At 37.6% G+C, this 13,380-nt stretch overlaps 2 protein-coding genes across 2 annotated transcripts; one reads left to right on the forward strand and one right to left on the reverse strand.

Annotated features, from left to right (window-relative positions):
* The first annotated feature begins 665 nt into the window (after positions 1-665).
* LOC105032686 (non-specific phospholipase C6) lies at positions 666-4,999 on the forward strand. Its single transcript, XM_010907194.4, has 3 exons — positions 666-1,845; positions 2,809-2,985; positions 4,537-4,999. The coding sequence occupies exons 1-3, from the start codon at positions 756-758 to the stop codon at positions 4,830-4,832; spliced, it is 1,563 nt and encodes a 520-aa protein (XP_010905496.1). The 5' UTR covers positions 666-755; the 3' UTR covers positions 4,833-4,999.
* A 2,689-nt stretch (positions 5,000-7,688) lies between these two features.
* LOC105032687 (nuclear transport factor 2B) lies at positions 7,689-11,861 on the reverse strand. Its single transcript, XM_010907195.3, has 2 exons — positions 11,423-11,861; positions 7,689-7,959 (listed from the first exon to the last, which is right to left on the reverse strand). Exons 1-2 carry the CDS (start codon positions 11,717-11,719, stop codon positions 7,885-7,887), a joined length of 372 nt encoding a protein of 123 aa, XP_010905497.1. The 5' UTR covers positions 11,720-11,861; the 3' UTR covers positions 7,689-7,884.
* Positions 11,862-13,380: the final 1,519 nt, after the last annotated feature.

Consider the following 13,380-nt stretch of genomic DNA (forward strand, 5'->3'; position numbering starts at 1 on the left):
CAACTGGAAATCAAAGATTTTGGATCATATTCTCCACCAATGTACCATGACGACATCCAAAGCTTTGGCTAGGGGTTCAATTAGCTCTTGTCATCCAGCTCAAGGAAAGAGAGGATCATGCAAAAATGGTCTTCTTTTCTTAAATATATATTTTTTAGAAAAAATAATCAAGTTTCAAAAATTTCGAATGCTTTTCATCTCTCCCCGTCGAATATATCCTAACACATGTCGAAGAACATTATTTTGATTAAATATTTTTAATATTAAATATATAAATACTGAATGAATATTTTTCGATATTTCTGTAAAAAAATTTTCTTGTAAATGTTACCGGCCCACACGCCACAGCAAACTAATCAAATTTGGGCCTCCTGTGAACCACCCCCCTACGACCCCTTCTTTTAGAGGTGGCCGGTGCATAGAAGAACCCAAAACACTTGAATAAACAAAAGAAAGGGAACAAAGGTACAAAAAAAAAAGGCAGCAAGCAATCACAAGCATTCTACAACAGCATCTGGATGATGAAAAATATCTTCACTGTTCCCCCTTCACTGCTTCCACCTTTTCTTCACCAGCGTCATCCAACCCACTGCCCACATCAACTTTACCTTAACCTCTTATCACATGCTCCCCTCTTCTTCATACCAGTTCTCAGCCTTAGCCAACTTCACTAAGGTCTCCTTAAGCTCTAGAAGTGCTCCAAGAGTGTAACCAAAAAGATCCATTTTTTCCCAGTTTGCACCTATCTGCAATCCATGCCAAAATCCAAGACCACAACCCAACTCTCCCTTCCCCTCGTTCTTCCCCTCCTCATCACCTCTCTTCTCCACCACCCACATTGCCTCAATGCAGCCCAACAGCAGCCCATCAAATCCATCGTAGTTCTCATCTTGGAGAACCGCTCCTTCGACCACATGCTCGGCTGGATGAAGCAATCCATCAACCCGGCCATCGACGGCCTCACCGGCAACGAATGCAACCCGCATTCCACCGCATCCCCCAATTCGGGGCGCGTCTGCGTCTCCGACGATGCGCAGTTCGTCGATCCCGATCCCGGCCACTCCTTCGAGGACGTAATGGAGCAGGTCTTCGGCTCCGGCACCACCCCCTCCATGTCGGGATTCGTCCAGCAGGCCCTCACCATCTCCACCAACCTATCCGACACCGTCATGAAAGGGTTCAAGCCGGAGAGCGTGCCGGTCTTCGCCTCCTTGGTCCAAGAATTCGCGGTGTTCGACCGGTGGTTCTCGTCGATTCCCGGTCCGACGCAGCCCAACAGGCTGTTCGTCTACTCTGCTACATCCCATGGCGCGGTGAGGCATGATAAGTGGAATCTGATCCGAGGGTATCCCCAAAAGACCATCTTTGATTCGCTTCAGGAGGATGGATTGGATTTTAATGTCTACTTTCAGAACATTCCCACTACTCTGTTCTACAGGAATTTGAGGAGAGTCAAGTATGTTTCAAAATTTCATCTTTTCAAAGCCTTCAAGGATCATGCAAGGAAGGGGAAATTGAGTAATTTGAGTGTGATCGAGCCGAGGTACTTCGATCTGGTGGAGCTACCAGCCGACGATGATCATCCTTCGCATGATGTTGCTAACGGGCAGAAACTGGTTAAGGAGGTCTATGAGGCATTGAGGTCCAGCCCGCAGTGGAATGAGAGCCTCTTGATCATATCTTATGATGAGCATGGTGGGTTCTATGATCATGCCACCACTCCTTACAGAGGTGTTCCGAATCCTGATGGAATGATGGGGCCTGAGCCATTCTTCTTCGGGTTTGATCGGCTGGGAGTTCGGATTCCGACGATCATGGTCTCACCCTGGATCAAGAAAGGAACAGGTTAAAATGCAAGATATTGTCTATTTATTTGTTTAGTTCAGAGAGTATCCATTACAATTAGTAGATCATCCGTTTTTTATGATTAGATTTTCCTTTTTCTTTTCTTTTTTCGTTTTGGTATCTTATGGTACTTTAGTAATTAGTAGCATATAAGTTGCATGTTAGCCCATAGTGATGAATGTTTCTTAGGTTTTTATCTACAAAGTAACATCTTGGGGGGAGTTAAACTATATTGATATTTAAATTTTGTAGTGGAAATTCTTGAATCATGGGTACCTACTATAATGATTCATATAGAGTGAATAACGTAAGTTAACATTCAAATGGTTAGGTACATTTATTTGTTTCAATCAGAATATCATGATTAGATGGTGAAGTTGTTGGAATGATATCTTGATCAACTATAGTCATATGTTTATATTCTTATATTGAAATATTTGTTCAATAGTTGTTGATTTTTCATCATCTAATTGAAATCTCAGAAAGTATTGGGAGATTCCGAAGAAAATTGTTAGGTATTTTTTGATGATATGGTTGCTGTGATATGGCATATAGAATATTCCTGATGGCTTTCTGGGGGAATAATCTGAAGACTTGTTTTCAAGCCATAACGCATTGTTCTTTTTCAAACAATATATTTTAAAACATTTATCAGTACAAATTTCAGTTAGCTTTTATTTTCTTCATGAAATGTATGATGTATAATTATGAATTTCCTTTGATATGGCTGTTTGTTGTAGTCCTCATTCTGTTATGTATTACCTTTGATTGCCATGAAAGGTTTATTTAATGAATGGAGATGTCTGTTGCCATTCAGGTAAATAATCACAATTTTTAGGTTAACAATCAAACACTCAAGCTTCTTCACAAACCGATGCATGAGGAGAGCATCTTTTTTCTGATCTTGTATAATTCTAATAGAGGTTTGATTTGTATGTCTGATCATTTTCTGATCCAATGCAGTGGTAAACAGAGCAAATGGACCAAGTGCAAGCTCAGAATATGAGCACTCTTCGATACCTGCAACCATAAAAAAAATGTTCAACCTCACATCAGATTTCTTGACAAGGAGAGATGCATGGGCAGGGACGTTTGGGCACATTGTAGGTGAATTATCATCACCAAGGACAGATTGCCCAGGTATGCTTCCCCATCCTTTCCTTCATGTGCAGTCTTTTATCTAGCAATCTAAGTGGCAATAACTTTTAGAAGCATCTAAGAGAGTGCATGGCACATTCCATGCATCAATGGATGGTATGGATTCTTATGATTTCATTAATTCCACTAACCTATATTTGTTATCAAGTTCTTTTTCATAGTGGAAAGACCACTATTGAGGCAGGTAAAAGTTTCTGAGATTCTCTATGAGTATCATTTAAATTATACAATCATAATTTAAAAAACAATGTATGTCTTGATTGAGTTTTATTTAATGCATATGATTAAAAGAAAAAACATCTAAAGATATTTAGTGATTTTAAACAAATGGTGTATAATTGGTTTAACATGAAGTTACACAGGCACGCAGCATGTAGTGCTAAATGGTGGTTGGTATTACCTCTTTCATCTTGACATCACTGTTTATATTCCTCTTTCATGATTTCAGTTTGGGGACTACAGTTTTAATAACATGTGAAATTGCGGAAGACATAAATATTAAACAATCTGATTCAACCTTTATGTTCACAAAGTTAAGACATTTGTATATTCTTTTACATATTTTGTTCAATTTGCCTGCCCTAACTTGTTGGAACATGAATTCATGGTTATTGCTACCATTTTATGCAGTTTTAACAAATCTTATGATTTACAATATGAATTTACAATTCAATTCATTGATATGTTAGCACACTTTTGTAATTCTCTTCAAGAACAAAACTTTTACCAACCACAATCATGATACATCCATTACGAAGTGAAAAGAAGGGAAAAGATTAGCTTTCTAATTGAGGATATAGTACCTCAAGCCTGATTGTGAGGACCCGTGAAGTGTATATTTAGTCTCACTTCAGTTATTTGTTAGGACAATCTTAGGTATTTATATAGGGTCAAGGAATCCAAATAATATCTTCCAGCTAGTCTTTTCGAATGAGATTTTGAATTGTTACAAATGGTATCAAAGAGATCCGGCCTAACCTAATGTGGACTAGGAGATACTGCAGCACAGGTCTATTCGGGTTGACCACGGGCCAATCGTGGTGTTTATGAATGAATGCATTTGATTTGGATTCTTAGTTTGGTGAGGACGCCAGGAATTAAACAGGGAGAGTATGTAACGATTTATATAGTGTATATTTAGTTACACATCAATTATTCACGAAGAAGATCTTGGATATTTATATAGGACTAAAGAACCCAAATAATTTCTTCTGACTAGCCTTGTGTGAGGTCTTGGGCTATGACATTGATAATTTGAGAATGCATGCTAAATCCTCATTTGGGGTTATGTGATTAAAGGATATAGATTGTGACACTGATAATTTGTGAATGCATGCTAAATCCTTATTTGGGGTTATGTGATTAAAGGATATAGAAAATAGGGTTGTGAGTTTTGGTCTGTGATGCTAATCTTCATGATGCATCAAATGATGTATAAACAATACTTTTAAGTTTTTTCTCACCAGTCTACTTGTTTTTAGCTTGGTCTTGGCATTGACACATATATTTGACATAGTTATTTCTCTTTTTCAGAAGTTCTGCCAGATGTAACTCCTTTAAGACAAGCCAAAGCGAAGGAAGATAACTGGCTTTCAGAGTTTCAGGGCGAGTTGGTTGAGTTGGCTGCTGTTCTAAATGGTGACTATTTCTTAAGCAGCTTCGGCCGTGAAATGAGCAGGAAGATGACCGTCAAGGAGGCAAGTGCATATGTAAACCAAGCTGTTTCAAGATTCCTGCAAGCAAGCAAACAAGCCATCAGGTTGGGTGCAGATGAATCAGCCATTGTAAATATGAGGTCATCTCTGACATCCACCACTACAACCCCATGATCAGTACAATCCAATCTGATCATTGTCTCTTTCTCATGCATCTACACTAAAATGATTACCATCAGCTCCTCAAGATTGTCCTCTAACTCCACTCAAGGGAAAAGACAACTTTGAGAACCTTGTAGATTAATAGCCAGCATGGTATAGTATATTGTAGCTTATATGACCACCACAACAGCCTCATAAATATCGGTATGTTATGAATTGTGATATAATGGTAACTTAACATCAGTATGTTGTGAATTGTGATATAAATTTGCGTACTTCTGGCGTGTAAGTTAAAAATAAGGGCCCTAATCCTATGACCCTACAAGGATTCTTTTGGATTTTCATGCATCCACATTGCCACCCTCTAATAACCTACCATTTCTTTCTTGAACTTGTCCTCCTTTTCATGGTGCATCTTTCTCAGATGGTTCTAGTTTCATATGGGTCATATCAGTCGTATTCAGAAGTGCTCTTTAGTCTTTACTATTATGGAAAGAAAAGCATGTTTAGTCAAAATTTTCCTTAGCCGTTTAATAACTGTGAGTGCATTCTTCAATAATAAATATTTTCTGGGTCTATCGTAGCACAGAAGAACTACGATTAGAAAAGTGGAAAACTAGAAAAGCATGAAGTTTTGCATGGCCCTTTCATTTATGTTGGCATTACTCTCCCTTTTTGTGTTGGTACTGAAATGTGTATCAAAATTAACAGATGCAATTTGAATGAAAATAGATAGATTGTTTTGCTTTAAAAAAGTGGCCTGTGTTGTCATTTGATCATTTCATTATAATTCCGTATGTAAATTTGTTTAAAGAATAATACTGTGAGACCTTGAGCGGGTTACAATGTCATGAATTCACAAAGAGAATTATTATCACGCATAGCGTACAGTGCTTAGAGATCAACAGTAAATACCTTAGGTCTCAAAATGGAAGGCAATCAGCTTGTGAGAATTGTTGATGTATTCTAGCTATGACATTCTAATGATGACAAGTCAGAGACATGATGCTTAATCAATGCCTAACTAGGGCTCTTTCGTATCAGAAAAAGGTTTAGCATGTAACCAGTGGCTAAATGGGTTATTATACCCTTTACATTAGCTTGGAGAGACTATAGTTTTAGCTGGATTCATCCAACGACAATCTAGTAATGTTTATTCAAGTTGTCAGGCAAGTTAGAACCTGAATTAGTTATCCATGTCTCTCATCTGACTAAATGGGCACTTACTATTAGTCATTCTCATGATTTCTATGACAAACTTGGTATGTAAGGGAAGATTTTGAAAATTATTATATGACCATGTCCAACAGACTGAAACTCTGTTTCACTCCATTTAGCAGCATGGAGCATCAACAGCATAGAACAGTTTACTAATTCATGTTCTAAAACTCGGAATGGTTTCCCATTCAGGTGATCTTTTAGTTGTAACACATGTCAGAGAACCAGTATCATCTAGTTTCCAGATCTTTCATTTTCTCTTTTTTCTCCTCCCTTCGTCATTCTATATGATCATAATCATCTGGCTTTTCCCAAGAATTTGGGGTCAATTTTATGGATTTTGATTTGCTAGTATATTCCTAAGGTCATCTCTGGTGCCAAGTACAATATCCTTGCTCATAATCTTTATCCATGTTAATTTAGGTCTACGTCTTTTGTTGATCTTCAATGCAAATTAAAGTACCTCTCCTTAATAATAACCTCCTCAGATTTTCGTTATACATGTCCATACCATCTTGATCAATTTTTCATTACTTTATTCTTAATTTGTGCAATTTCTGTAATTCATCCGTATTCATTCCTTAATCTATTCTTTCTAGTTTTGCGACACATCCATCTTAACATTTTCATCTCTGTTATACTTATTTGTTTTTATTTGCTTTATTGCCTAATAGTTTGAGGCATACAACACTATAGACCTTACAATTATTCTATATATTTTTTTGTTAAAAATCATATCCAGTAGTTCTCTGCTTTTTAATTTAAAATTTCAATTTTATCATTCTACACCCATGATAGTACAGATACCAGATAAGAAAACAAAGTGAAACAGCCAGTGCTTATTTGTCTCCATCTTATTGTGTTGTGTAGCTGCGAAAGTGTCCACTGTTTGGATCTTATAAATTTCACATACTCAATCACTAAAACAAATTATCATTAAAAAGACATGAGGTCTTACAGACAAATATTACAATTTACAACTGAAGATGCGGTTCCCCCAGGTACAGAAAAGAACGTTCACATGCAGCAGATGAGCACCTCACCTTGTGCTTTAAAGTTCAAGCCTCAGCTTCAATTGATTGACAAACCAGCAATTCAATTTTGGTGACCAAAACCATTAACAAAGTTTCCGCAGACCATTGATTATTTAACCGTGGGACAAGCACAAACTCACAAGATTACAAGGATTCTTCAAAAGGGTCTGAAAAATATCAAGTCAGTTTAAACTAAATATCAAGTCAGTTTAAACTCTCTCTGAGCTCTACTTGCATTACCAAAATCATAGTCTCTTTCCTCCAACCTCCAAAGGTAACGCACAATCATGCATGGAAAACCAAAATATTCATGGTAAGCCTATAAAACACAGCACTCCGTCGGATCCCTAATCGCATCATGAATAGATTTATATACATCATGGCAAATTCTTCTGTAGCGCCAACGTACCAGTTTCCAATGGATATTCCAGATCTTCCAAATAAGATCATCCCCAAAGAGAGAAAAGACAAGCCACAATTGCAAAAACCTTCACCATAGTGTTGGCATCAGACTTTTTTTTGTGTGATTTGGATATCTGCCCTCAAAACTAGTCATTTCATAATTAACTTCTGAAGAAAACAGCATGTGCCTCCCCTCAGACAGGAGTAAATGATATATAGAAATGATCATAGTTTCATTTTTATACTATGACAGGTTTTAACATTCCTTTTTCCAAATTATCCATTCAACAGAAAAGGGAAATAAACAGCTAAATAAGAAAACAACGATCCTCATTCCATAGAAAAAAACCCATAACACAAAACAGTCTATCTCCTAGACTTCCTGTCACAACCAGCTGCTTTGTGGCTCCTCAAGCATAGTTCAACCGGAATATGTCATTCAGCACATAGAAGCTGCCTTGAGGGGTCGGCATCAAATGAAACATCTACGGGAGAAACAAAGCCAGCATGGCTTTTGATTAGATGTCATGATCATAAAGATATGCACAAAAAACAGAACCATGTCTCATGAAAGAAACAAAGCCAGCATGGCTTTTGATTAGATGTCATGATCATAAAGATATGCACAAAAAACAGAACCATGTCTCATGAAATGACAGAAAGCAACATGCATAAAGCAAAGCAGACAATGAATAGCATCATTGCATCCATTTGGTATCAACTAGCACAATCAACATACATCCAATTAAGTTCCGGATCCATCATTTATATTTGAGATTTTTAATCAAAACAAAGAAATGGGACTAATTTGGTCTCACATAACCTGTTCTAGAGACTCCCAAAACTGATGGTTGAACAGGCTTGTACTAACCTGCCATCTAGCGTTCAAAAGAAACAAGCAATTTATCGGTTGGATGGAAGGGATTATTTGGTCCCATTCACTGAAAGAGAGGTTCCAAATGTATGCTATAACAAAAGGGTACAGTTCTAGGATTGGGCTGAGAAAGAAGGATGACATGTCTCAATCACTTTAATATCAAATCAAATATAATCACCATGTTCCAAAAAAGCAAGAGCAGAAACAAGAAAATGTAACTAGCGAAAAATAGTTTAGGAAAATGGAAGGCCATTATAGACCTTAGTAAAGCATGTTGTTTGTGTTCTAGGAGGATTTACCATGTCAATATCCACTGGCCTAATTTTTTTTCTTGGGGATCACCTGATTTGCTTCCTATCAGTTCCAGAGTGAAGATCCTTCTCAAGGTGCCAAGGAGGGGCAATAACAAGAAACTTTAATATATACATATGTACATATTATATCAATATGTATAGGTAAAAAGGAAAGGAAAAAAAAAAGAAACCAATTTTAGCTTGGCAATATTTCACTTAGTCACTTATACTGATCAAATTGTCATTCATCTATTGTAATCTCTCATCTGACTGTAGTTGAGCTTTTACAATTCTGATTATCCACAATTTAATTTAGCCTTCAAAACATTAAACTGTTCAGAAATGATAAAAACAGGGATCTTGTATCAGAACTCTCTAAAACTAACCATAGAATTCTATTGGCAAGTGAAACTTGTTCGATCATCACTCCCTTCCCTTTATTTTTATTTTTTATTTTTAGCTGTATATTTTATCCTTGTAATGCACATGGAATAACACAACTTTCATCTTACAACATTTAATGAAACTTGTTGGGAAAACATAGGAAAAGGTCAAAAAATAGGACAATTGAACAGTTCAAGAATAATAAAATGTAACAAAGAGGTGTCCGGCATTTTTAAGCTAAAAATGGAGTATCAAACAACAAACAACATAAATAAACCTTTGCCATTGACTTTCTTTTCCTTCATCTTCAAAATGACAATCATCTCCAGTCCTCCCTTAGCCACTTTCTCTAATCCTTTTCCCTTTCTTTCTTCTTTCATATAAGAACCGCCTCCACCCATTTCTTTCTTCTACTTCAATCTACAAGCCACCAGACAGCCTTCTCCTTCTTTCCTGTCTTCTTTGATGTAGTGACAGCAAAATGGAGGGTTAAGAGCAATCACACATGCCAGCTGCTTTCTCTCTCATTAATTTATACTATTTAAGATAAGATCTGACGAGGGATGGTATGACTGCAGTTCATGGCAAATCTTTTGCCATTTTTTCGCTTCTTAAGGAATTCAGTTGGAATTTTCATAATAAACAAATGCCATAACTGTTATAGATAGACTTTGTCTCATGTGATCCTTTTCTTGTTATTCCACCCCACCATCGATATTGTCATTCTCTCCCTTCACTTTCCTATTTCTCTTTCCTTGTTTCTTTTCACACTTTGGTACTCCAATACCAGATATAACTTCATATAAATCCTAATTTCTGCATAAACAGCCGACAGAACTAGTTGGCTCCATCTCATTACCTCCTAGACAAGATCCTACACTATCTTACCCTCTTGGATCCAGCACCATGGAATTTCTTTCAACCCCATTTTTTCCTCACCTTGACATCTTTCCTATTAAATCAAGCACCTGATATACCTTGTTCTGCATAAATGAAACACCACTGCACCTTAAACTTTTAGCTACTTCCATCCTTGATCCCTAGAAGACCCAAAGACTTTTTCATATCATCCCAAAAGTTTGCTGATGCACATCTCAAGCCAGCAAGCCAGCTCATCTGAAGCATTCTTTCCACTCTCTTAAGTAGTGCTATACATGAGTATTAACCTAAGGGCCCAAATCACGAATAGCCCTTTCATTAATTGTTATATGTCCAATGCTCCAGGCCCATTAGATTGAAAACATATCAATAACACAGAATTCCATAACTTGCCAAAATCCACATCCCTTGGAATGCCAGTAGAGTTTTCCTAACATTTACAATGCCACGGACAATCATAAGGAAGATCATTATGTGGCAGCATCCAATCTAATAAAATACATATCAGATAGATATGAATAGAAACTTTGATCTCACATCATCATATTAGATTACCTTCTTATATAACACACCATAAATTATGTGCAAAAAATTACAGAATTGTAAGTGTAAACAACCAGCATTCGAAAACTAAAGCATTTTCTATGAATGCAGTCGCTGCCTCCTTAATTCAGTTAAGGTGGATAAAAACCAAATATTTAGCAGCATTCTAACAATGTCAACAAGCAAGGTCGAAAACAATGCATTCCCCATTTAAGCCATTTCGTATACCACAGCAGTGTAACGAAGCATCATCACACTTGCATTTTGTTGTTATCTACTTAACTGATTCAGCTCACTAATCCTTCCATATATTTTTGTTTGTCCTCAAAGTAACTTGCAGAACGGGCCCATTTATTAGGTAATAGCACAATTATCTGAGCAAGTAGAATAATTTATACTCAAGCATTCCAACATGCATCATCAAAAGTATTCCAATCCTAAAATTAGACAATCTATCTTACAAGTTCATATCTTCACTTACAGTGAACGAATTTTTAATTGACCACAGCAGTTCAAACACATATCTAAGCATTTGTACTTTATAACAGAGCACCATTCACTAACCATCTACTTTGGAGAATATATCACTCTTATTAGTTGGAAAAACATAAGTAACAACAGATCGCAAAAGTTAAAAGACATATTATCCATTTCGTTACAACCACATGATTTCCCTCCTCATACCCAAACTGATTCTACAAATAAAAGCAGCAATCAATTTCTTTAAAAAAAAAAATTAGATCGCATGTCGACAACCGCTAGTGGTGACAGCATAATTTTACTCATTAAAATCACAAGTACATAAAACCTTAGGTCAGGTCATGTAAAACCTAGTTCCTAACCACCAAGTCATCAGATCGCAAACGAAACAAACCCTAGATCTATCATCCAAACCCAAAGGGAGAGAACAGATCAAACCGGCAATGAAATCGAGATAAGAAAGACGAGATGATGCGATGTTGATCAGCATACCTGGCTGAACTTGAGGGAGTGCTGCTCGCCGGCGAGCTGGAGGGAGCCACTGACGAAGACGAGCATGCCGCCGGCGGGACCGGAGGGCTGGCAGTCGACGGTGGAGATCTGGTGCTGGCACTGCTGGAAGGGGAGGCTGATGAGCTTGGCGACGATGGCCTGCGCCCCCTGCGTCTTCGCCCCCTCGAAGGTCAGCATCGAGCCCTCCTGGTAGAGGCTCCCCAGCCCCGCCCGGTTCGTGTCGAACGTCCGGTAGTAATGCTCCACGAATGCCTTCGCCAGCGCGTCCGGATCCATCTCCGCCCGCACCCTGAACTCCTCCTCTGCCGCCGCTGCCGCCTCCGGCCCGACGATGATCGCCGCTTCTCTGGGAAGGAGAGAGAGGGAGACGTACACGCGAGAAAGATAGCGTAGAGATAACGATAGAACGCGAATGGGGTGGAAGGGAGATAGGAATGGGGTTTATATAGTACGATGGCGGCGGTGAGGACACGGACCGGCCTAAACCGGACAGACCGGCCGGACTAGCTGGTTTACCGGCTCGGGTGCAGGAACCGGCCGGCTAATTAGAAGCCATCAGCCCAAGGGAACCTCTCCATCCTTATTTTTAATAGAAAGAATTACATATACCGCATGCACCAGCATAGCGGTGCATGCAATTAATCACGAATGCTAATTTCTATAACGATGCATTGAGATGCATGCTTGATAAATAAAATTTATTAAAATTAAAATTTATGATTGATCGTATGCATGATCATATCATACATACAATATTTTTTTCATGTTTGAACCAGGCTCAATTCTTAGTTGGATTTCTAACCTTTGAATCACAATGGAATTGCCTTACCATTATGCCTAGGCTGACCATCTAATCCAAACTGACGCATTGTTATTAATAAATCTTGTTGAAAAGATATATTGGTCAAATGCATAATTCTTCTATATTTTTCATATTTTTGTATGAGATGTTCATAATACCATAAATTAACTCAATTTACACATCATTTTATGGATTTTTTCTTTTTTTTCTCTTTGATAATGTAAGAGGAATGAAATCTCGAACATATACAAAGTACAGTCTACAACGTTAGCACCAACAAGAAAAACGTGTTAGGCTACAACGATTTGCAAAGTCTTCATTTTTCCCCCAATTCTCCTATTCACAAAACGTGAGAAGCTTTCATTTCCCAAATGCTCTTAAGGAGAGGATTGTGTATGATTTCAGGGTTCATAATATGGTTAATCTAATGAATAGTAGTTGCTGAATCACCTTTGGTCGAGATTTTTGTCACCTTGGAGGCTTTAGGAGACCATTAGTTTCAGTGGAATATAACTATGCATCTACATGTCTTAAAAAATTATTTTTCAACTCTTCTAAAGTTTTCCGAATCTTTTCTAAATTTATCATATATTTTAAATTCATAATTTTCAAACCTCACCAAATTATTCAGAATCCCAATACATGATATCCTCTAATACTCAAAAACCTGCTCAACTTTGAAGAAAATGGGCAAGGGACTTAATGTAATGCTAGCTGGCACATTCCTTAGTCTAAGTCCATTTACTATTGTAGGTTTCTATCCATGGAATGCCGAAATTTATGATTTCCAGCGAACAATGAGCTAACATGGGCACGTTCTTTAGGTCCATGTCAATGTCATAGAACGAGGCAGACATGTATAATGGGTTCCATCCATAAAATAGACGGCCATGTTTCTCTCTTTAAATTTATACAAACCATATATCACCATCTTCTTTTAGTGCCTGAAGCTGTTGAATTTGTAGATCAACATTTCAGCATCAACATTAATGCAGTTTCTACCCATCATTTCTGCATGAATCATGCAACTGCCACTATTTTTAGATGAATGATCATCCTAACTGTAGCTATAATTTCAAATCATAACTTCAAAACTCAACTATATTTAATGTCAAAAATATCATTTTTATAGCAC

This window comes from Elaeis guineensis, chromosome 9 (genome assembly GCF_000442705.2).
Source record: "Elaeis guineensis isolate ETL-2024a chromosome 9, EG11, whole genome shotgun sequence".
Taxonomy (NCBI): domain Eukaryota; kingdom Viridiplantae; phylum Streptophyta; class Magnoliopsida; order Arecales; family Arecaceae; genus Elaeis; species Elaeis guineensis.

Excerpts from the sequence above, each read along its gene's own strand:
- LOC105032686 (XM_010907194.4), top strand. The coding sequence starts at position 756 with ATGCCAAAATCCAAGACCACAACCCAACTCTCCCTTCCCCTCGTTCTT. Across the intron at positions 1,846-2,808 it reads CTGGATCAAGAAAGGAACAG|TGGTAAACAGAGCAAATGGA; the intron begins GTTAAAATGCAA and ends GATCCAATGCAG. Across the intron at positions 2,986-4,536 it reads ACCAAGGACAGATTGCCCAG|AAGTTCTGCCAGATGTAACT; the intron begins GTATGCTTCCCC and ends TCTCTTTTTCAG.
- LOC105032687 (XM_010907195.3), bottom strand. The coding sequence starts at position 11,719 with ATGGATCCGGACGCGCTGGCGAAGGCATTCGTGGAGCATTACTACCGG. Across the intron at positions 7,960-11,422 it reads ACTCCCTCAAGTTCAGCCAG|ATGTTTCATTTGATGCCGAC; the intron begins GTATGCTGATCA and ends TTTCTCCCGTAG.